At 44.7% G+C, this 22,648-nt stretch overlaps 1 protein-coding gene across 2 annotated transcripts in view; it reads right to left on the bottom strand.

Moving 5' to 3' along the window:
- LOC126986075 (carnitine O-palmitoyltransferase 1, liver isoform-like) overlaps positions 1 to 22,648 on the bottom strand; it is a 36,600-nt gene that overhangs the window by 3,326 nt on the left and 10,626 nt on the right. For both annotated transcript variants that reach the window (XM_050841771.1, XM_050841764.1), the window contains exons 2-12: positions 21,731 to 21,885; positions 6,624 to 6,746; positions 5,622 to 5,762; positions 4,445 to 4,601; positions 3,556 to 3,652; positions 3,075 to 3,214; positions 2,483 to 2,667; positions 1,950 to 2,089; positions 1,440 to 1,519; positions 859 to 978; positions 12 to 165 (exon numbers count right to left, since the gene is read on the bottom strand). In XM_050841771.1, coding sequence (XP_050697728.1) covers positions 12 to 165; positions 859 to 978; positions 1,440 to 1,519; positions 1,950 to 2,089; positions 2,483 to 2,667; positions 3,075 to 3,214; positions 3,556 to 3,652; positions 4,445 to 4,601; positions 5,622 to 5,762; positions 6,624 to 6,678 — 1,269 coding nt within the window. In that variant the 5' untranslated portion in view covers positions 6,679 to 6,746; positions 21,731 to 21,885. The remainder of the gene's footprint in view (positions 1 to 11; positions 166 to 858; positions 979 to 1,439; positions 1,520 to 1,949; positions 2,090 to 2,482; positions 2,668 to 3,074; positions 3,215 to 3,555; positions 3,653 to 4,444; positions 4,602 to 5,621; positions 5,763 to 6,623; positions 6,747 to 21,730; positions 21,886 to 22,648) is intronic.

Raw genomic sequence — 22,648 nt, 5'->3', positions numbered from 1 at the left:
CCACTCCGTACCTTTTGATTGAACAGGAATGCCTTGTTGATTTCCTTCTCCAGAGAGTCGGTGATGTCCCAGATGATGCGGCGCGGGTGTGTGGTGTCCCCTGGCTTGAAGGACTTGGGCGGAGGCATCACCTGCCCGCTCTCCAGGTACCTTCGCTCTATCACCCTGGTGGAGAGAGTAGTGCATAAATGAGCATACAAACAAAGGTAACTAAATAAGGCATACCTCCAAACCCTCCCACAGCCATCGCTCCCACACCTACATCCTCCTTTCATAGGTCTTACTCACATCCACGTTAGGACTAGTTTAGGGTATCTTCAAACATGATAGCCAGCACCTTATGGTATGAATCAACCACGAATGACCTCACTTTGTTGTATAGAGTCTCATTAATAATTAAACATATATGAATTTTCTGAGTCAAGACCTATTGTGTTTGTATTGGTTTTGTTGGGGTATCTTCAAACACATGATAGCCAGCACCTTATGGTTTAAATCAACAAGGAATGACCTCACTTGTTGTATAGAAAGTTTCATTAGTAAGGAAGCATATATGAATTTTCCCAGTCAAGACCTATAGTGTTTGTATTTGTTTTGTTGGGTTATGTTAGAGTATCTTCAAAAACATGATACCCAGCACCTTATGGTTTAAATCAACAAAGAATGACCTCACTTTGTTGTATAGTAAGTCTCATTAGCAAGGAAGCATATATGAATTTTCTGACCTATAGTAACTGTTTTGGTTTTGTTAGGTCACTCACACCTGATACAACAATCTTTCCTACGGCTCTGATGTCAAACACAACCTCCTGCAACACATCGGCCTCCCTGCTGCAGCACCAAGCCTCCAGTACTCACTCCATGGTCATGGCGTACTCCCACACGTGTCCCATGACGGGCGCGTCGGCCATGCTGTGCTCCACGTTGAGGCCACACTGGCCGTCCGGGAAGAAGAAGACGTTCACGCTCTTGTCACACCTGCGGCACAAGAACACCCGTCAGTTTACTTGGTCACACACAAAAAATCAATAAATGAAAATATCTGTGTGAGAAACGTGATACACATACTACGTCAAATCCTAAGTAAATAAACGAATGTGATTAGATTATTTCCTCTATCCTCTCAAGGATATGTATACTTTACTTGGTCATACACTTCAATTTAGCGAAAGAAAATGCCTGAGTGTTATGAGACACAGCAAATCCTTAATAAACTGAGGAATGTGTTAAGATTCCTTCCTCCATCCTTCCTTTTCTTGAAATTTTAATAGGTGCACTGGGTCATGCACTTCAATTCAATAAAAGAAAATGCCTGTGTCAGAAACAAAATCTTTCAAACTATATCTGCAAAAACACTGCTCCAGAAAGATAACACCAGACAAAAGGAGGGTATCACACTAGTTCTTGTGTTATCATGGGTTATCAGCGGCAGCACTCACCAAAGCGTGCGGCCGTCGGAGTGCAGGAGCATCTTGCCTTTGTCAGAGATGCTCTCGGGAACTTTATCACTCAAGACTACCTGCAGGTAAAAAGGCAACAATTATGAATGAGGAATGTACTTTACGCACTAAACAATTATAAGCCCGAGAAATCCATCTTAAAGCATGCAACAGTACCTACTTACACTGCAAAGGAATCCTTAAAGTGGCATGTACTTAATGTTTAAAGAGAGCAAGTCTGATCACATGAAAGATGATTGTATTCTTAGGGTGACAAGCTTCATTTGCATTGTTTAAAAAAGGCAAAGGGCGTGTGTGATCTAAGTGCCTATATGAAGTATCTAAACAAAATATCTCCATGGGAAGATAAAAAAAAAGTACTGTTGACAGAAAACTTATAATAAAAAATCAATATAGGATGGAGAAGTTAGATACTCTCCCCCTGCAAATGTTTGTCATAATAAGGCGGAAATTAGTACAACGGAAGGAAGGGTGCACTCCGAGACTCACCATGCAAATTGCCTTGTTGATGAGATCCATGTTGTCCTTGTTAATGCCAGACTTGAAGTGATCCCGCAGGATGTGAGCCCAATCAGTCCTGGGGAGGCCGGTGAGAGCTGCCACACTGCGCTCACTCTCACTCACACTCTCTGAAATCAATCATCTGTTATTAGTTTACTGGAAGACAGGTAAAGTTGGAGGCATGCCCTATAGCTGGACATGACCTAAATGCTCATCTCCCTATCATTGTGCCTAGTGCCTGTGGTGGATAAGGACCCATTACCCCAGGACACAGGCTAAAAAGATGTTCCCTAACCTCCTCCCAGACTGTGATGAGATTTTATGGGCACTTCAATACCAGCAGAAATACCCAGAAGACCCCCTCCTTGTTTTTACAGTAAAGGAAGGACCTCAAAGGCAAAATAATAATGGAGAAAAAAAAAGCCCACTAATTACTGCCCTTATTAAAGAGTGGAAAGATGAGTGTATAGATGAATGGCCAAGAGAGAGGTCAATTTCACCCCTCGAGTATGCTGATGTACCTTTGTGTTTGTTCGCGTCGTCGATGATGTCCTGGAAGTACTTCTCCAGCACGGTGACGGACAGCAGCTGGTTCTTGTCGTCATAGATGCTGAGCTGGTAGAAGAGTCCCTGCCGCCACACCACGATATGGCGCGATTCCTGGGAGTCAAAGTGAAGCATCTCGTCGATCTCCTCACCCGGCACTCTGAAAGATGGTGGATGTTCTGGGTCATCACAAACACTTAATAGTCTCACGTCATGCACAGAATTATTAGTGGCACATAGGTCAATATTCTTAAATGTATCAAGCTCCCATCATGACTATTTCCCAAGGCCACAGAGAAAAGTAACTGGGTTTTCCAAGGCCACAGAGAAGATTAACTGAGTAATTTTCTTGTTCAAGATGCAGAAGTCATGTAAATCTATCACCAGGATCACATAACAGTCCATGAAAGTTCCAGCAACTTCTAGGACAGACTTTCCAAACAGGCAAAATGGGGTGCTGATATGCTTAAAAATAATAACATACTGGTCCTTATGCATGAACTGATTTGACATGGAGGGTGGTAAGACAAGAGGCTGGTCAGGGGTGGCAGCATCTGTGTCGCTCACCTCACAGTGGAGAAGAGCCGCTCGTACTGGGCCATGCAGATAGGGATGGTGTTCCGCAGGAGGAGTGGCTGCAGCTCCTCGCGGTCGATGCAGCGCTTCATGCTCAGGATGGAGTGCATGACGTTGGCTGCTCTCGCAACCTGCAATCATGAACCTTAGTGATTTCTTGCACTTTGTATAATCTCTTAATGACCGTGTAACAACCAGAGGGTACTCTTAAAGATAAATCAAGTGCACATGGATATTGAAGCAGTAGAGGAAACAGCTCAAGGGCAAAAACAAAAGGAAAATAAAAAAGCCTACTCAGCAATGCTCCTATAAATGCAAATAAAAAAAAGAGTGGCTGAGAGAGAGATCAATTTGGAAGGAGACTCTTTAAACTATAACCAGATGGACACATTACACCTTCCTCCCCCTCAGCTGTGTCATGTATCAAGAGGCATTCTCGGCCCCCAGCCCAGAGGATTTGCAAGACACTGACCTGGCTGGAGGTGGGTGTCCAGATGTAGTGGTCCAGGGCATAGTAGTTGGAGTTGATGACCAGCGGACATCTTGACATCAAATACACGTACCTCTCCCTAAAATAAAGAATAACACAATCAACTACATACTCATTTTTTTCTCTTAAATGTAGAATGAACTTTTATGTTCTTCCCTGCATTATATATTTTCACCCTTGCATTCTCCTCCTCCCTCTCCTCTTCTTCCTTCTTCTTCTTCCTCATCCTCTCCAGCTTCATAACCATCATCTTCATCTTCTCCTTCTTCTACTTGTTCTCCTTCAGGTTTATCCTCCTCTTCTTCATCTCCTCCTCCTCCTCTTCCTTCTCCTTTACCTCCTCCTCCTCCTCATTATCACTATCATATCACTTATTAGTTATCATTATGGAGATGCTTTAAGTAAGAGTGTCAAGATAGGATGTCAAGATGTGATGGAGAATGTAATAATGGTTTTGGTATGGGTGTTAAAGCAAGATAAATTGTAGAGTGGTAAAAATGGGTGAGGTGTGATATTCTGAGACAGTTTAGACCTACCACCAGTCTGACACAATCACCACCAGTCTGACACAATCACCACCAGTCTGACACAATCACCACCAGTCTGACACAATCACCACCAGTCTGACACAATCACCACCAGTCTGACACAATCACCACCAGTCTAACCCATACATCACCACCCTGACACTCATCACCAATCTAACACCATCAGTCTAGGACACCACCCATCACCACCAATCTCAGACACACCACCCATCACCAGTCACCATCGTGCACCACACCTCCAGTCTAATACTAGGACACCACCCATCACCACCAATCTCAGACACACCACCCATCACCAGTCACCACCACAGTCTAATACTCACCACCAGTCTGACACGTAGTTCGGCGCCCACCATGACTTGAGGTAGAGGAGGCGCTGGAGGCGAGGTCCTATGCTGCCCTCGAAGTCCTGCGCCTGTTTGCTGTAGTCCTTGAACTCCTCCTCCGAGCACAGGGGCTTGAGGCTGTCCAACAACTTGCCTAGGAAAATGGATGCCCTGAAGTGACTTGTTATTTTCTTATTTTACGGTACAGAAGGCAGCTCAAGGGAAAGATAGTGGCTTGTTGTTTTCTTGTTTTACGGTACAGAAGGCAGCTCAAGGGAAATATAGTGGCTTGTTGTTTTCTTGTTTTACGGTACAGAAGGCAGCTCAAGGGAAAGATAGTGGCTTGTTGTTTTCTTGTTTTACGGTACAGAAGGCAGCTCAAGGGAAAGATAGTGACTTGTTTTCTTACTTTACGGTACAGCAGGCAGCTCATGGGAAATATAGTGGCTTGTTGTGATCTTGTTTTACGGTACAGAAGGCAGCTCAAGGGAAAGATAGTGACTTGTTTTCTTATTTTACGGTACAGCAGGCAGCTTAAGGGAAAGGAAATAAAAGAGAAATGCCTGCAAGTGATTATGGAGTGACGTGTACTGGGTTTAGAATGTATTTAATATATTTTGGGTGTAAAAGATCCTGTGAATACTGCTTGTAAATTTGTGGTTACTTGAGCGCTCCTAAGATAATGAAGGCTGTAGATTGAGTGTCCCCAGCCCTTGAATGCTCTAGTTAACTTCAGTAACATTCTGCATTCACATAAAGACCATATAAACAGTATACAAGACATGGCTGAAAAGTTGATCAAGTAAGGCTCGAGTAGGCCTATGTTAACCCTACAATACGAGTGTGAGATCATGTAGAATGATATGTCCCCAGCCCTTCAATGTTCTATGTTTCTGGCATCAAATAAGGGCCATGTGAACAGTATACAAGACATGACTGAAGGCTCTATCAAGTAAGGACAACGTGAACAGTACAAGACATGAATGAATGATGTAGATTATAGCATCCCCAGCTCTTCAATACTGTCAGTCTACTTCAGTAACACTCTAGCATCATTATATAAGACATGACTGAAGGCTCTATCAAGTTAATTCATCATTGCTCATCTCCTTACTCTTCCCCTTCCTTTCTCTCCCTCCTTTTAACCCTACAATACGAGTTCCAGGCGCCTTACTGAGTGTCTCGTCCAGGGGAGGCACGGGCATACGAGGCAGGGAGCGCTGGCAGGAGTACAGCGATGGTTGGTAGCCGGACACGAACTTGACGGTCAGGCCCCAGAGCTTGTTCTTCAGCGAGACTTCCCGTATGTTCTCATCTGCGGAGACAGGGAGATATGACACCTGGGAATAACCTCAATATGGAGATAATTCAAGCCAAAACCAGGGGTGCGCGCAGAGTTGTAAATGGAGGGGTGGGGGGAGGGGGGGGCAGCATCCCTCCTTCATTCTCAAGGGGACTTCACAGACTTAATATTGATAGACTAAGCAAAGCGGCATAAACATTTCGGTCACACACACGGACACATTAGCTAACTGGCAATTAAGGCTTTCGTAAGAGTTTGGGACACTTTTATGTCCTCCAGTGTATTTTAACTCTTGCCTTCAACATCACCAGTAAGACCATTCATCACCACTATAAAAAAAAGTCTATTCATTTGGGCAAGGCCACTCACGGTAGCTTAGTCCCAGCGACTCCACTTCCCCCTTCTGGCTGGGTAGCTCCGAGCTGGATGATGTAACCCACTTGTCATGTTAAGTAGTCAACATAAAATGGTAAGTAGTAACAATAAAATGTTAAGTAGTCAACATAAAATGCATAAATAAATTAAATCACCTTGGACAGTGCTTGAACAGAAATTAACAGTTTGTGTTAGATGTGCATTTTATGTTGACTACTTAACATTTTATTATCACTACTTACCATTTTATGTTGACTACTTAACATGACAAGTAGTTTACATCATCCAGCTCGGAGCTACCCAGCCAGAAGGGGGAAGTGGAGTCGCTGGGACTAAGCTACCGTGAGTGGCCTTGCCCAAATGAATAGACTATAGTCTTAACAAATCACCACCAGCAATCTTGACCCACCACCACCAGTCTAACACACCAACACCATTTAGCAATTAAGTGCAGGAATACTGTAGGCAAATACACGGTTCAAGGGTAGGCCTACTCACACATCCAGCCGCGGTAGGCCAGCAGGATCCTGAGGAGGTATTGCCGAACCTTCATCAGGATCACGAAGAACACGAAGGAGATGCCCACCGACCCCACCAAGTTGGCCAGCCATTTCGGGGTTTCTGGAACGATAAAGAACACAGGTATAGAAGTCTGTAAGGATAAAAACTGGTCAATAAGTCTGGAACGATAAAAAAAACCGTAGAATATAAGTCTGGAACGATATAAAACTGTAGTATAAGTTTTTTTTAACCCTTCCTTTATCTCCTCCTTTGCTAATCCTTTACATTTATCATTACCTACCCTCCTCCTCCTCCTTTATAGTTAAAATATACAAGGCTATATAAGTAAACAAGCGGTCAGGTATAGTCAGTAGCGAGAGAGTAGAACACAAACACAAACAACATCCTCGTATGCAGTCCCTTTATCAATAGCAGATGCGTAACTATGAAACCTCAAGAGTGGACTTCAACGTCGCTCTTATATGATAACGCGTCCAGGTAGCTAAAGGTCGTTGTATATCTGACACCTTAAGCTCACCTGCGCTCCGAGACCCTCCACGGAGACGGCGTAACTTGGAACCTGAGTGGACTTTGAGGTCGCTCTTCTGATAAGGCGTGTAGATAAAGCCACTGTATCACGAGAGTTCAACTGCACTTACGACCCTTCACGGAGATGCTGGAGACGCCGTATCTTAGAACCAGAGTGGACGTAGCGGCTCCACGCGTGACAATGTTTATGTAAAGGTCAATGTACGACGCCTTAAATTCAGCTGCACTAGATTACTTACGGAGATTAACTAATTTACTAACTATACAGGGTCATATTTTTACACTTTTCGAGGCAGGACCATATTCTTACACATTTCGAGGCTCCACGTAATAATTAGTATAGATAAAGGTCAATGTACGACGCCTTAAGTTCAGCTGCACTAGATTAATCACGAAGACTAACTATGCAGGGTCATATTTTTACACTTTTCGAGGCAGGACCATATTCTTACACATTTCGAGGCTCCACGTGATAATTAGTATAGATAAAGGTCAATGTACGACGCCTTAAGTTCAGCTGCACTAGATTAATCACGGAGACTAACTATACAGGGTCATATTTTACACTTTTCGAGGCAGGACCATATTCTTACTCATTTCGAGGCTCCACGTGATAATTAGTATAGATAAAGGTCAATGTACGACGCCTTAAGTTCAGCTGCACTAGATTATACTCAAGGAGACTAATATGCAGGGTCACATTCCTAAAAAATTCGGCGTACAAGAATATGTGTGATAAAGTTTTCGTATAGAGTTTTAGGCATTTCCAGGGCTAGCTTTGACTCTGGCGTTTGTTTGACCATTCTTCTGCACCATGAAACCAAAACACTCGTGGCAACTCAGTCTCTTTTCGGCCTTGGAGATATCCGACGCGAGAACCGGAGGCGTCTGAGAATACATTATAGAGCTCAAACCTACTTTTGGTAAGGCTTTCGTAGGATCTGTGGACATTCTCATGGGTAGTTTTATGAGCGTAGTGATGACAAGTCTGACCTACCTCTGCCATTACCCTAAAGAAACATTTATGAGAACACGATTACCTTGGTCTTTGTAAATCGAGAGGCATAAGGAAGTGTGGACGAGAGTGGACGAGAACCCTGAATGGACAGACAAGCATAAAGAAGTGTGACAGTACAGAGTGGACGAGAACCCTGAATGGATGGACAAGCATAAGGAAGTGTGACAATACAGAGTGAACGAGAACCTTGAGTGAACGGACTTAGGATTTCGTTCACGTGGCGGCAATAACAAGTGAGCGTAGGTACAAGTTGAGTTCACCTCCACTCAAGACTTCGTACAATGACAGCTTTGTTCCCAGGTCACTCACACCGCCAGCATGCGAGTCACCCACGATGCTCCCAACGTTAGTCTCGCCCGAGTATATATTCCCATGTCAATAGCAGTCATACACGCACGCTATTCCCAACCTGAAGTCGTACACGCACGCTATTCCCAGCTTTGTCTCGCCTTAGCAGAATTATAACTATGTCAACGCCACAAGCACGATGTTCCCAAACTTTCTCTCCTTGCCATTAACACCACCGAGTCACTCATAATACTAATATTAATAATGATAACAATGATGATAATAATAATAATAATAAAATGAGAATGAAAATAATAAATTCCAATTGCTAGCGTCCATAAGTCAATCTTAATTAAATTCACATATGTATAAACACATGCATACCTATACAAGCCATTATCTAGACACCGAAAAATATTAACAATTGTAGAATCATATATTATTGAGGTCGTTATCCAACACCAAAATAAGGCAGTGCTTGAATGTTGAGGGACTCGCTCTTTTACAAGGTTTCAAATAATTGCTCCTCTAGACCTGTAAGATTTTTTTGTATATCGAAGTTGTTTTAGTTTGTGATATTATGCTGCGTCTTGCTTATGTCTGCAGGGAAGGGAAGGGAAGGGATGGGATAGAATGGAGAAGATAAAGGAAGGTTGAAGGAGGGAATGGAAGGAAGGGAAGAAGGGAAATGAGGAAAAGAAGGAAAAGATATGAAGAGGAAGGAGACTAAAAAGAGGAAAGGAAGGAAAACTAACTATGGGAAACGTGTGTGTGTGTGTGTGTGTGTGTGTGTGTGTGTGTGTGTGTGTGTGTGTGTCTTTTTTTTTTTTTACAATGCAGGATGCAGTTCAAGGGCAAAAAAATAATAATGAGGGAAAAAAAAACGCTATGTCTGTCTGTCTGTGTGTCTATCTGTGTGTGTGTCTGTCTGTCCGCCATAACTACCCTCAGAACAGTTAGATAAGTTGCCATTCTTTACTTTTTTTTCTTTTTTTTTTTACCTCAATATACGACTCTCTCTCTCTCTCTCTCTCTCTCTCTCTCTCTCTCTCTCTCTCTCTTGAGAGAGAGAGAGAGAGAGAGAGAGAGAGAGAGAGAGAGAGAGAAATTCAGCATATTGCAGTATTTGTGACCTTGCAAAGACCACGAAGGCTTATATGTTTCCAAGATTCAAGGCAGGATTCTCTCTCTCTCTCTCTCTCTCTCTCTCTCTCACACACATACACATTATTTATTTTCTCTGTCTGTCTATCTTTCCTTCCATCTTTCTTTATCACCTCTCTCTCTCTCTCTCTCTCTCTCAATCCCTCCCCTCCCACAACTACCATTTAACTTTCTCTTCCCACCCCACACGCACACACACACACACACACAGCTCGGGGGGGCGGAAGAGACACACAGCTTTAGGTTATTATGTCTTTAAAGAAGCAAGCAAGAGAGAGAGAGAGAGAGAGAGAGAGAGAGAGAGAGAGAGAGAGAGAGAGAGCGTGTGCATGCTAACCTATTATTATTATTAAGGTTATGGAGTTCAATTAGCTTATCGTGTAATTGCGCGTTAGACCATTACTACCAGGTCGACTCCACCAGCCTCTCTATTTTCCTCTTTTTATTCTTATTTCTTACTCTATTTTTCCTTTTTCCTGTTTTATTCTGTATTTTATCTACTTATTTTTACACTCTCAAGGGGGCACTGCGCTGAAATCTACCGTAATTTCTGGATATGGACAACAATGGGGAAGCAGTGCGTTGAAATGTACCGTAATTTCTGGATATGATGGACGACAATGAGGAAGCACTGCGCTGAAATGTACCGTAATTTCTGGATAGGGACGACTATGGGGAAGCACTGCACTGAAAATGGACGAACATGAGGGTTTAAAATAGTCTCTCATATTCTTAAACTAATCGGCGCCTCAATTCCCCTGTTTGAAAAGCCTTGACGTGAAAGTTCCTGGGATTTCCATGGACTGTTTCGTGATGCTGGGGAGAGTTTGACACGACCTCTGCATCTTGAAGGGGAAAGTACCCATGAAGAACCGGTTAATCCTCTTTCGTACTCTCAAACATAGCGCCTCAGTTTGCCTGTTTGAAAAGCCTTGACGTGGAAGTTCCTGGGATTTCCATGGACTGTTTAGTGATGCTGGGGATAGGCTGACACGTCCTCTGCTTCTTGAAGGGGAAAGTACCCATGAATACCCGGATAATCTTCTCTGTGGCCTTGGGAAGTATTCGTAATGGGAGTCTGATACATTTAAGGGGGGGTTGCCTTAAAATTAAAACATATACATTCACTTATTCTTGAGATATATAAATAAGGGTTAGGATTTTGTTTTAAGTTAGGGGATGTTAACAGAGAGAAGAACAATGGTTTAATGGAAGAGGTACTGAAAGAAAATGGGGTTAGGGTTGCCGGGAGTGAGGTTTAAGAGGGCCACTCTAAAATTAAGGGAAAATTGTGTCAGGGTTGCCTTAAAAGGTCCTGGGTTTGCATAGACTGTTTTGTGACCCTGGTGATAGCTTGACACGACCTCTGCATCTTAAACGGGAAAAAACACCCATGAAAACCAGGTCAAACTTCTCTGCGCCCTTGGATAATAATGTTTTGTGACCCTGGTGATAGCTTGACACGACCTCTGCATCTTAAACGGGAAAAAACACCCATGAAAACCAGGTCAAACTTCTCTGCGCCCTTGGATAATAATGTTTTGTGACCCTGGTGATAGCTTGACACGACCTCTGCATCTTAAAGGGGAAAAAAAACACCCATGAAAACCAGGTCAAACTTCTCTGCGCCTATGGATGATAATGTTTTGTGACCCTGGTGATAGTTTGACACGACCTCTGCATCTTGAATAGGAAAAAACACACCCTTGAAACCCCTGCCAAATTTCTCTGCGGCCTTGGGAAATAGTGTTTTGTGACGATGGTGGAAGTTTTTACACGACCTCTGCATCTTAAAGGGGAAAAAAAACACCTATGAAACCCGGGTCAAACTTCTCTGCGCCTATGGATAATAATGTTTTGTGACCCTGGTGATAGTTTGACACGACCTCTGCATCTTGAATAGGAAAAAAACACCCATGAAACCCCTGCCAAACTCCTCTGCGGCCTTGGGAAATAGTGTTTTGTGACGATGGTGATAGTTTTTACACGACTTCTGCATCTTGAAGAGAAAAAAAAAACTCCCATGAAAACCAGGTCAAACTTCTCTGTGCCCTTGGATAATAGTGTCTTGTGACCCTGGTGGAAGTTTTTACACGACTTCTGCATCTTGAAGAGGAAAAAAACACCCATAAAGACCAGATCAAACCTCTCTGCGGGCTTGGGAAATAGTGTTTTGTGATGCTGGTGGAAATTTTACACGACCTCTGCATCTTGAAGGGGGAAAAAAACACCCATGAAAACCCGGTCAAACGTCTCTCCGGCCTTGGATAATAATGTTTTGTGACCCTGGTGGAAGTTTTTACACGACTTCTGCATCTTGAAGACGAAAAAAACACACCCATGAAACCCCTGCCAAACGTCTCTGTGGCCTTGGGTTGTAATGTGAGCCTGATACATTTAGAATATTGACCCGCCCTAAAGAGACACCCACACACATCTAGGAGTGGATTCGAGGCTACCAGCGGCGCCTTATGACTATTAACTGAATTCGGGTTTTAGGTCCATTTGGGTCAGGCAGGAAATAATGGTGCGTGTGCCTTTTTTGATGTTGCATGGCGGAGGAGGAGGAGGAGGACGGGGGGTGGTAGTGAAGGGTGGACTATAATGTGTGTGTGTGTGTGTGTGTGTATGTGTGTGTGTGTGTGTGAAGGGTGCGTGCGTGGGTGGGTGGAAGGGAAAGTTAAATGGTGGGTGACGAGAGAGAGAGAGAGAGAGAGAGAGAGAGAGAGAGAGAGAGAGAGAGAGAGAGAGAGAGAGAAGGCCAGCCAGTCACCATGTATCTAGAAAGTAACAAAAACAATTATCCAGACCGCCTTGAATCGAGCAAAATAAGTGAAGGACGACCTACCATCACCATTACTATTATTATTATTATTATTATTATTATTATTATTATTATTATTACCGAGGGCGAATGAGGGTGCGTGTAAAGCCTTGACTATGGCTTATAAATGGATGAAGGGTTTTAGTTAGGGTGATATGCTTATAATATTTTTAACAAAGCAAAGTGGGTCTCGTAATATGTATATTGAGCTAGCTGGGTCACTTCAGATTTAGTACAGCAATAAAAAGGAACTGGTTGACTGGCGGGGGGAGGGAGGGAGGGAGGAAGGGAGGTTGACTGATGAGAGGAGGGAGGGAGGGAGGTTGACTGGCGGGGGGAGGGAGGGAGGTTGACTGACGGAGGGAGGTTGACTGGCGGAGGGAGGGAGGGAGGGAGGTTGACGGGAGGAAGGGAGGGAGGGAGGTTGACTGGCGGGGGGAGGGAGGGAGCGAGGGAGGTTGACTGGCGGAGGGAGGGAGGGAGGGAGGGAGGTTGACTGGCGGGGAGGAGGAGGAGGAGGTTGACTGGCGGAGGAGGAGGAGGAGGTTGACTGACGAAGGGAGGGAGGGAAGGAGGTTGACTGGCGGAGGGAGGGAGGGAGATAGGTTGACTGGCGGAGGGAGTGAGGGAGGGAGGATGACTGGAGCGAGGGAGGGAGGGAGGTTGACTGGCGAAGGGAGGGAGGGAGATTAACTGGAGCGAGGGAGGGAGGAAGGTTGACTGGCGGAGTGAAGTTAAAATAGAAAAAATAATCTCTCTCTCTCTCTCTCTCTCTCTCTCTCTCTCTCTCTCTTGTGTACCCGATCACCTCCTGTCCCTTCATGGGCGACACCTCTCTCCCTCCTCCTCCCTTCCCTCAATTTTCATCTCCCTTCCCTCCTCCTCCTCCTCCTCTCTATCCTTTACGTTTCCAAGAAGAGGAGAAATAATAATAATAATAGAAGAATAAAGCGAAGAGTAGGAGTGGTGTACTAAGGGGGAGGAAAAGAGGAGGAAAGGGGGGAGGAAGGGAGGGAAGGAGAGAGGAAAGGGAGGAGTCAAGGAGGGAGGAAAGGGAGGAAGGGTTAAGCTGTTACAGTATACACGTGTTGAACTATAATAATAATAATAATAATAATAATAATAATAATAATAATAATAATAATAATAATAATAATAATAATAACAGTGATAAAATAGATAAGAAATTAGTATATGAAATAGAGGATAGAAGAACGTAGGGACTCTCTCTCTCTCTCTCTCTCTCTCTCTCTCTCTCTCTCTCTCTCTCATGTATACAGATGGGAGGATAATGGGATAAGGGAGAAGAGGGGAGAAGGACGTCCTGGGGTGTTTATTTCAAGGAGGAGGAGGAGGAGACGGGACGGTCGAAAAAGAAGAGAGGAAGAGAGGTAAGACGAGAAAGAAAGGGAAGAAGTTGATGATAAGGATGATGATGATGATGATGAGGAGGAGGAGGAGGAGGCGGCAGAGTGAAAATGAGGAGGTTGACAGCCAGTGTGTGTGTGTGTGTGTGTGTGTGAACGAAAACGCAGGGATAGACTCAAGTCCTCCTCCTCCTCCTCTTCACTCCTTTTCCCATCCCTTTCCTCCCCCCAGAAACAGGCAAAGTAAAATAAACCCCTCTCTCTCTCTGAGGTCATTAACGCAGATCACCGTGACCCCTTCACCTCCTGACCCACCAGGAGGAGGAGGAAATGGAGGAGGAGGAAGGGCAGAGAAGGTTGGGTGAAGGATTTAACAATATAAGAAAACAGGCCGGAGAGAGAGAGAGAGAGAGAGAGAGAGAGAGAGAGAGAGAGAGAGAGAGAGAGTTAGGGTCTTGAGCTCCTCTTAAAGCTGAACATAACATTGCTGTGTGTGTGTGTGTGTGTGTGTGTGTGTGTGTGTAGGGAGAGGCAAAAGTGTACACAGGCAGCTAACATCACCACCTACAACAACTACTACTACTACTACTACTACTGCAACGGGAGATAAGATGAAGTCAGTTATATTCAGTTTGTGCCATCTAGAGAGAGAGAGAGAGAGAGAGAGAGAGAGAGAGAGAGAGAGAGAGAGAGAATCCCCTTCCTGCTGTCCTTTCATAAATACAGTGAGTCACATTCTTCTTTTTTTTTTTTGCGAAGACGAGGAGGAGGAGGAGGAGGAGGAGGAAGAAGAAAAGAAAAGTGGAAGAGGAGAAGGGGAAGTTCGGCCTGATGGGTATAGTCTGTTCAGAGCAAGAAGGCGGTTCAGGGTGGAGCTGGTATCGTCGTTTACCTCTACCCATGCTGCCAAATCAGCGTTCGTACATGCGTCTCTCTCTTATTTCCCATCCATGTGCTATTTGAAAGCGATATTTTATATATTCTGTATATAGTAAAGGAAGCTACATAGTACAATGAGTGTCGATGTTTAGGATTATAACAAGGATTTGTATAAATTCTATGACATGTGGCAGCGATTTTTTCCCATGTTGCCACGTTGTGGTGTTGGTTGTGGTGGTGGTGGTGGTGGTCGGTGTGTCCCCCTAGGTCCCTCCCCCGGGTCGAGAGGGAGAGAGAGGGAGAGAGAGAGAAACAGTTGGGTTGAGGGTGGGTAGGCCGGGAGAGAGTGCTAATCTGATAATTGGCGGTCGAACTGTCAGCGCTGCACTCATGGGAATTCTGGAATCTGCCACACCTTGAACCGCCACACACAGGAGCAGACAGGGGCCAGCCTGTTGGCCTCCCCCCTTCCCCTCCATCCCCCTCTCCCTTTTCATCAAAAGCCCAACACCGTAAGAAACCTTTGTGACCTCAAGCTTAATCATGGTGACAGACAGTGAGTGCAGTGCGTTTGTGGTGCCGTGAAGACACTGAAGAGTAGCAATGGCCACTGTAACGTCGACGCAGCCTTAATTATCATCCAGCCGACGCCCCAGGTACACCAGCCCGACCATCATGCTGCTGGGAGAATTTGGTTCAGGTGTAGTGCAGTGTTGAGGCCCGTCACTCAGGTGGACTCATGGTTGGGGCAATCAGCACGCCGCTCAACATACAAGGCAGTGCAGACGTTCCCACCCCCACTGCATCTCGGTCCACCTCTTCCTATCTTGTCTCACCGGCAGGATTGATTAGCAGGTCATCGCTAAGCCAATAAGCTGAGTGACGGCCGACACCGCTTCTACCTGCACCCCTGCCATCAACTGCAACCTGACCCTTTTTTGACCTGGGGTTGACCTGGGGCTTAACCCAGAAGACCAAACCGCCTCCTACCACACCTACGCACTGCATTCCACCACCTCCCCTCCCCTCCACCACCCCAGACCCCCTATACCCCTTTCATATTGTACATTTTCCCTTTTTTTTTTTTTATATTTCAAAATTTGTTTTTTCAACGTGTATATTTTCAGCTTTACAGCTGCAATCACTTAATAAACCGTTTATTATAACACACACACACACACACACAAATAATTAGTCACACACACACACACACACACACACACACACACACACACAACTCTCCCTTCCTCTTATCTCCCGCTCCTCCTCCTCCTCCTCCACCACTTGCTCCTCTTCCTTCCTTCCCCATCCAAGATTTTCCAGTCGCTTGGCTTTCACATTTTGGCACTCAGACAGACTTTCTCCTTTCCATGTTCTTTCCTCCCTGTCTGACTCACGCTTTGCCTCGTCTATGATCCCATTCTCATTTGATCAGGCTTCGATAGAGTCTGTGTTAGTTAGTATTGCCATGGGTAGTTTGATGAGCCTTACACACCCATGTTTGATAAGGCTTTGGTAGAGGCTGTGTTAGTATTGCCATGGGTAGTTTGATGAGCCTGGAGTAAGTCCCATATCCTCACACATTTCGGGGATGGAGTTGTAATGAAGGTATAGGAGAGAAGGGAAGGAGAGGATGGAATGGATGGAAAGGGAAAGGAAAGGAAGGGAAAAAGTGAGAAGAGGGATGGGGAAGGAAAGGGAAGGAAAGGGATTAGGTTGGAGGAAGGAAGGGGAATGAAAGGCAAGTAAAGGAAGAGGTGGAGGAAGAATATGATGAAGGGGAAGAAGGAAGGGAAAAGACGAAGAAGCTGAGAGGAAAGAGAGGGAAGGGGAAGGAAGGGAAGGAGGAGAGAAAGGAAAGGGGAAGGAAAGGAAGAAAAGAACTGAAGGAAGAGGAGATAAAAAGAAAGAAAAGATAGGAGGAAAAGAGGAGAGGAGAGAGAAAGGAAAATTGACCGAGGGATGGGACTGTGTGTGTGTGTGTGTGTGTGTGTGTGTGTGTGTGTGTGTTCGTCTCTGGTTATCGTCATATGTTTGTCTTGGAAGGTATAGTCTCTCTCTCTCTCTCTCTCTCTCTCTCTCTCTCTCTCTCTCTCTCTCTCTCTGCGCCTTTGTCTGCTCATTTCCGGTTTAGCTTCCTATCCCGCGCACACACACACACACATACACACACACACACACACACACACACACACACACACACACACACACACACACACACACACACACAGTAGTTAAGCCTATGTGTTATTTCTAATCTTTACCACTATTTTTCCTTCTTCTTTTTCTTCTTCTTATCTACTACTACTACCGGTACTACTACTACTATTACTACTACTACTACGAGCTTGAATTAAAAAGTAGGAAAGAAACAAAAGAAAATGTGATAAAAATAGAGAAGGAAAAAGAGGATTAAGGTCAATGGTGGATAAAAATGGGAGAGAGAGAGAGAGAGAGAGAGAGAGAGAGAGAGAGAGAGAGAGAGAGAGAGAGAGAGAAGCCCTACACACACACACACACACACACACACACACACACACACTTTCCTTACCCCTGCAGGTCATACAGTTTTCGTTACGTCACTTCCCATTCCTAGACTCCCTCTCCCTTTCCTCCCTTCGCCCTTAGACCCTTACAAACATCAACTATTTCCAAAGGCCACAAAGGAGGTTAGTCGGGGTCTCATGAGTGTTTTTCTTATACGTTCATTCATGGTGCAGAAGCCTTGTCAAACTATCCCCAGGCTCATATAACTGCTCATGGAAACACTACTAACACAGCCTCTACGAAAGCCTTGTCAAACTATCACCAGGCTCATAAAACTACCCATGGAAACACTACTAACACAGCCTCTATGAAAGCCTTGTCAAACGATCACCAGGCTCATAAAACTACCCATGGAAACACCACTAACACAGCCTCTATGAAAGCCTTGTCAAACTATCACCAGGCTCATAAAACTACCCATGGAAACACTACTAACACAGCCTCTATGAAAGCCTTGTCAAACTATCCCCAGGCTCATAAAACTGCCCATGGAAACACAACTAACACAACATAACCTCTACGAAAGCTTTATCAAATGTGTGTGTGTGTGTGTGTGTGTGTGTGTCCCGAAATGTTTGGGAGTACGAGGTCAAGATGAAGATAGGGAGAAAGATAGTAAGGAAATGAGGCTTAAAGATACCAAGATAGGCCTAAGATTCACTGGTATATTCTGGATCTGTATAGTTTAATGTGTATCTGTCACCTTGTCTGTCTGTCTGTCTTTTTCTTCTCCTTTTTCTTAATTCCTTTGTTTGTTTTCATTAGTCATAGCAAATGTGTGTCTGTGTGTGTGTGTGTGTGTGTCTGTGTGTGTGTGTGTGTGTGTGTGTGTGTGTGTGTGTGAATGGGGACATGACCACAACACCATCCGTTTCATCACCACCACCGCCACAACCCACAAACACCAAAACAAAGACATCACCACCACCATCACCGCCACCACCACCACTTTCATCACCAATCAATACCAGGAAAGCAACCACTGCAACACCACCACCACCTCCACCACCACCTCCACCACCACCATTACTTTTCATCACCAATCAATACCAGGAAAACCACCACTGCAACACCACCACCACTACCACCATCATCACCACCACCACCACCTCCACTACCATCGCCACCACTACCATCACCACCACCACCACCATTACTTTTCATCACCACTCAATACCAGGAAAACCACCACTGCAACACCACCACCACCTCCACTACCATCCCCATCACCACCACCACCACATAATCTTGAATTTTATAACATGATGTATACTTATAGTCACACACACACACAGACACACACACACACACACACAGACACACACACACACACACAAACGTTAATTTTTTATCATATTTATTTCCTCTGCAGTCTCTCTCTCTCTCTCTCTCTCTCTCTCTCTCTCTCTCTCTCTCTCTCTCTCTCTCTCTCTCTCTCTCTCTCTCTCTCTAAAACTTGACGAGCGGGAAAAGAGAGAAAGCGAGAGAAAGTTGCGGACAATTCAGCGCAAAAACTACCTATACTTCTCTCTCTCTCTCTCTCTCTCTCTCTCTCTCTCTCTCATTATGGTGGATATAATCAAAACACACACACACACACACACACATACACAAAGCCCCCAGCTAAGCCCTTTGAGAGAGAGAGAGAGTGAGGTCACGGATGCTTCTTCTGCCTAGGACTTTGCGGTGAAGTTGTCGAGCTTACTTTCAAAGAGATGGATCGCTTTACACCCCAAGACCGCAAACAGACAGACAGACAGGGAAGCAGGCAGGAAGAGAAGGAAGAAGGACGGAAAACCAGGAAGGAAGGAAGGAAGGAAGGAAAGGAGAAAGAAAGGAAGGAAGGGAAACAAAGCAGGAAGGAGGCGAACGAAGAAGGACGGACAAGCAGGAAGGAAGGAAGGAAGGAAAGGAGAAAGAAAGGAAGGAAGGGAAACAGAGTGGACAAAAGGAAAGAAGGAGAGAAAGAAGGGATAAAAGACCGTAGACAGACCGTTAGAAAGGAAGGAAGGAGGGGAGGAGGAAAGAAAGAAGGAATAAAGGAAGGAAAAAACGTAGAAAGAGAGAAACAAAGGAATGAAAGACAGGTAGAGAGAGACAGGAAGAGAGAAAGGCGGTCAGGGAAACAGGCAGTGCGAAGGAAGGAAGGAAGGAAGGAAGGACGGGAGGTTGAAGGTAAGGGAAGCAGGAAGGAAGGAAGGAAGGGAGGAAGGGAAGCAGGAAGGAAAGGAAGCAAAGAGAAAAGCAGAACAGAAAGAAAGGAGGGAAAGTAGGCGGACAGGAAATAAGGAAGGAAGGAAGGAGAGAGGGACGGAAAGGAGGAAGACGGACAGACAGACAGACAGAGAAATTAAAAAAAAAAAAATAGACAAAACAGGAAATAAAAGCCAAAATGAGGAAGAAATAAGGCTTGAGAGAGAGAGAGAGAGAGAGAGAGAGAGAGAGAGAGAGAGAGAGAGAGCACAGCCATCCCTCTTTCACGTGTGTGTATGTGTGTGTGTGTATCGATCCGCGTCTATTTATAACCCCACAGAGAGGGTTCCTACTTTTCTACCTGTATGTCAAGTAGAACACCTTCGTCGGGCCCAGAGCACACCTGCATAGGCCTCGCACCTGTGCTGGGGGAGGGAGGGAAGGGGAGGAGGGGGGAGGTAGGAAGAGAGAGAGAGAGAGAGAGAGAGAGAGAGAGAGAGAGAGAGAGATAAAGATAGTGGTAAGATAAAGAAAAGAAAATGCATGAAGGAACACGAGAGAGAGAGAGAGAGAGAGAGAGAGAGAGAGAGAGAGAGAGAGAGAGAGAGAGAGAGAGAGAGAGAGAGAGAGAGAGAGAGAGAGATTTTTACATAGATTTACATAGAAAATCAGACCACACAGACCCCATGGTCCAGACTTGGTGGTCTGTCCTTAAACCTAAGTGATTTTACATTAATCAGAAGACTCCAAAACGTTGCATTTCTACTCTAGTTGATATTAAGTTGAAGGAAGTGACGGTCGAGCTTATTTTTGAAGGAGTCAATCGTGTTACACTGGACCACTGATGATGGGAGCTTATTCCATTCTCGCACTACATCGTTGGTGAAGAAAAATTTGGTGCAGTCTGAATTTACTTGTCTACATCTGAGTTTTACGCCATTGTTCCTCGTGCGCAAAGTGTCATCGATCATAAACAATGTTGATCTGTCTACATTCGTGAAACTATTAAGTATTTTAAAACATTCGATCAGTTTTCCTCGGAGGCGACGTTTCTCAAGAGAGAACATGTTAAGGGTAGAAAGCCTTTCTTCGTAGGATTTGTTGCGCAAGGAAGGGATAATTTTCGTTGCCCGACGCTGAACACCTTCTAATTTAGCAATATCCTTTGCATGGTGGGGAGACCAAAACTGTACCGCATATTCCAAGTGGGGTCTGACTAAACTGTTGTAGAGCGGGAGTATTACATCTTTATTCTTAAATAAAGAGAGAGAGAGAGAGAGAGAGAGAGAGAGAGAGAGAGAGAGAGAGAGAGAGAGAGAGAGAGAGAGAGAGAGAGAGAGAGAGAGAGAGAGAGAGAGAGAGAGAGAGAGAGAGAGAGAAACCTAATCCATCAAAGAGTTCCCTTTCGATGCCAGCGCCGTCTGTCTGTCTGTCTGTCCGTCTGTCTGTCTGTCTGTCGGGATATCAAATGGCAAAACAAAACAAAATATAAGAAATAAATAAATAGAGAGAGAGAGAGAGAGAGAGAGAGAGAGAGAGAGAGAGAGAGAGAGAGAGAGAGAGAGAGAGAAAATAGAAGGATAAAAGAAACAGAAACAGGAGGAGAAGGAGGAGGAGGAAAAGGAAGAAAGGGAGAAAGGGAAAAAGGAAGGAAGACATGGTATAGAAGAAGGAAGGAAGGAAGAGGAGGAAGAAGAAAAAGGTTGATAAAGGAGAGGAAGGAAAGGAAATAGGGAAAGAAATGGAGAAAATGAAGGGAGGAGGAGGAGGAGGAGGAGGAGGAGAGGAAGAAAAGAATGAAGAAAAAGAGGATAGGAGAGAAAAGGAAGGAAATAATTGACAATGGCGGAAGAGGAGGAGGAAGAAGAAGAGGAAGAGGAGGAGGAGGAGGAGGAGGAGGAGAAATCAATACCTATCAATCCGTAGGCAAAATATAGGTGAGAGAGAGAGAGAGAGAGAGAGAGAGAGAGAGAGAGAGAGAGAGAGAGAGAGAGAGAGAGAGAGAAAATAAAGAGAAACGAGAGAGACAGAAAGAAAGACAGCAGAAAAACACAGAAAAAGCGAGACAGATCGAGAAAAGAAAGAAAGAAAAGAAATAAAGAAAAAATGAAGAGAAAGAAAAGAAAAGAAAGAAAGAAAGAAAGAGAAAAAAAAAGAAAATGAGACAGACAAAAACAGAGGGAGGAGAAAAAAAATAACTGGACGTAACCTTTCATCTTCCTGAGACAAAAAATAAAAAAATAAAAATAAAACATAACCATCACTCAACACTCACTCGAAGGCAAGGGCAGGGCGGCGACAGCTTGCTTGAGTCGCGAGGTGAGGGCGTGCGCAGAGGCGGGCTCGTACTCCAGCAGGTAGAGAGAGAACCCGCACGCCACGCCCAGGTTGTTGGTCGAGGTTGGCCAAACGCCGTTACGTATGGAGTTGCTGGCACGAGGAGAAAGAATGGCGAGGTTAGGTAAGGTTATGTTAGGAGGACACTGAGGTCAAACTAAACTATACTACTCTACTACTGATACTAAGCACACGCCGTTACGTATGGAGTTGCTGGCACGAAGAGAAAGAAAGACGAGGTTACGTAAGGTTATGTTAGGGAGGGCACTGACGTCAAACTAAACTATACTACTCTACTACTGATATTAAGCACACGCCGTTACGTATGGAGTTGCTGGGACGAGGAGAAAGAATGGCGAGGTTAGGTAAGGTTATGTTAGGAGGACACTGAGGTCAAACTAAACTATACTACTCTAATACTGATACTAAGCACACGCCGTTACGTATGGAGTTGCTGGGGCGAGGAGAAAGAAAGACGAGGTAAGGTAAGGTTATGTTAGGGAGGGCACTGACGTCAAACTAATCTATACTACTCTACTACTGATACTAAGCACACGCCGTTACGTATGGAGTTGCTGGCACGAGGAGAAAGAAAGACGAGGTTAGGTAAGGTTATGTTAGGGAGGGCACTGACGTCAAACTAAACTATGCTAATCTAATACTAATCTGATACTAATACTAATACTGATATTAAGCACACGCCGTTACGTATGGAGTTGCTGGCACGCGAAGGAAAGACGAGGTTAGGTAAGGTTATGTTAGGGAGGACACTGAGGTCAAACTAAACTATACTACTATACATTTCAGCGGCGGACAAACGCTGTTTTTCGCAAATATCTCCTAAACGAATCGTTGG

The sequence above is a fragment of the Eriocheir sinensis genome, chromosome 5, assembly GCF_024679095.1.
Source record: "Eriocheir sinensis breed Jianghai 21 chromosome 5, ASM2467909v1, whole genome shotgun sequence".
Lineage (NCBI taxonomy): Eukaryota > Metazoa > Arthropoda > Malacostraca > Decapoda > Varunidae > Eriocheir > Eriocheir sinensis.
This window is presented reverse-complemented; position numbering and strand designations above follow the sequence as displayed.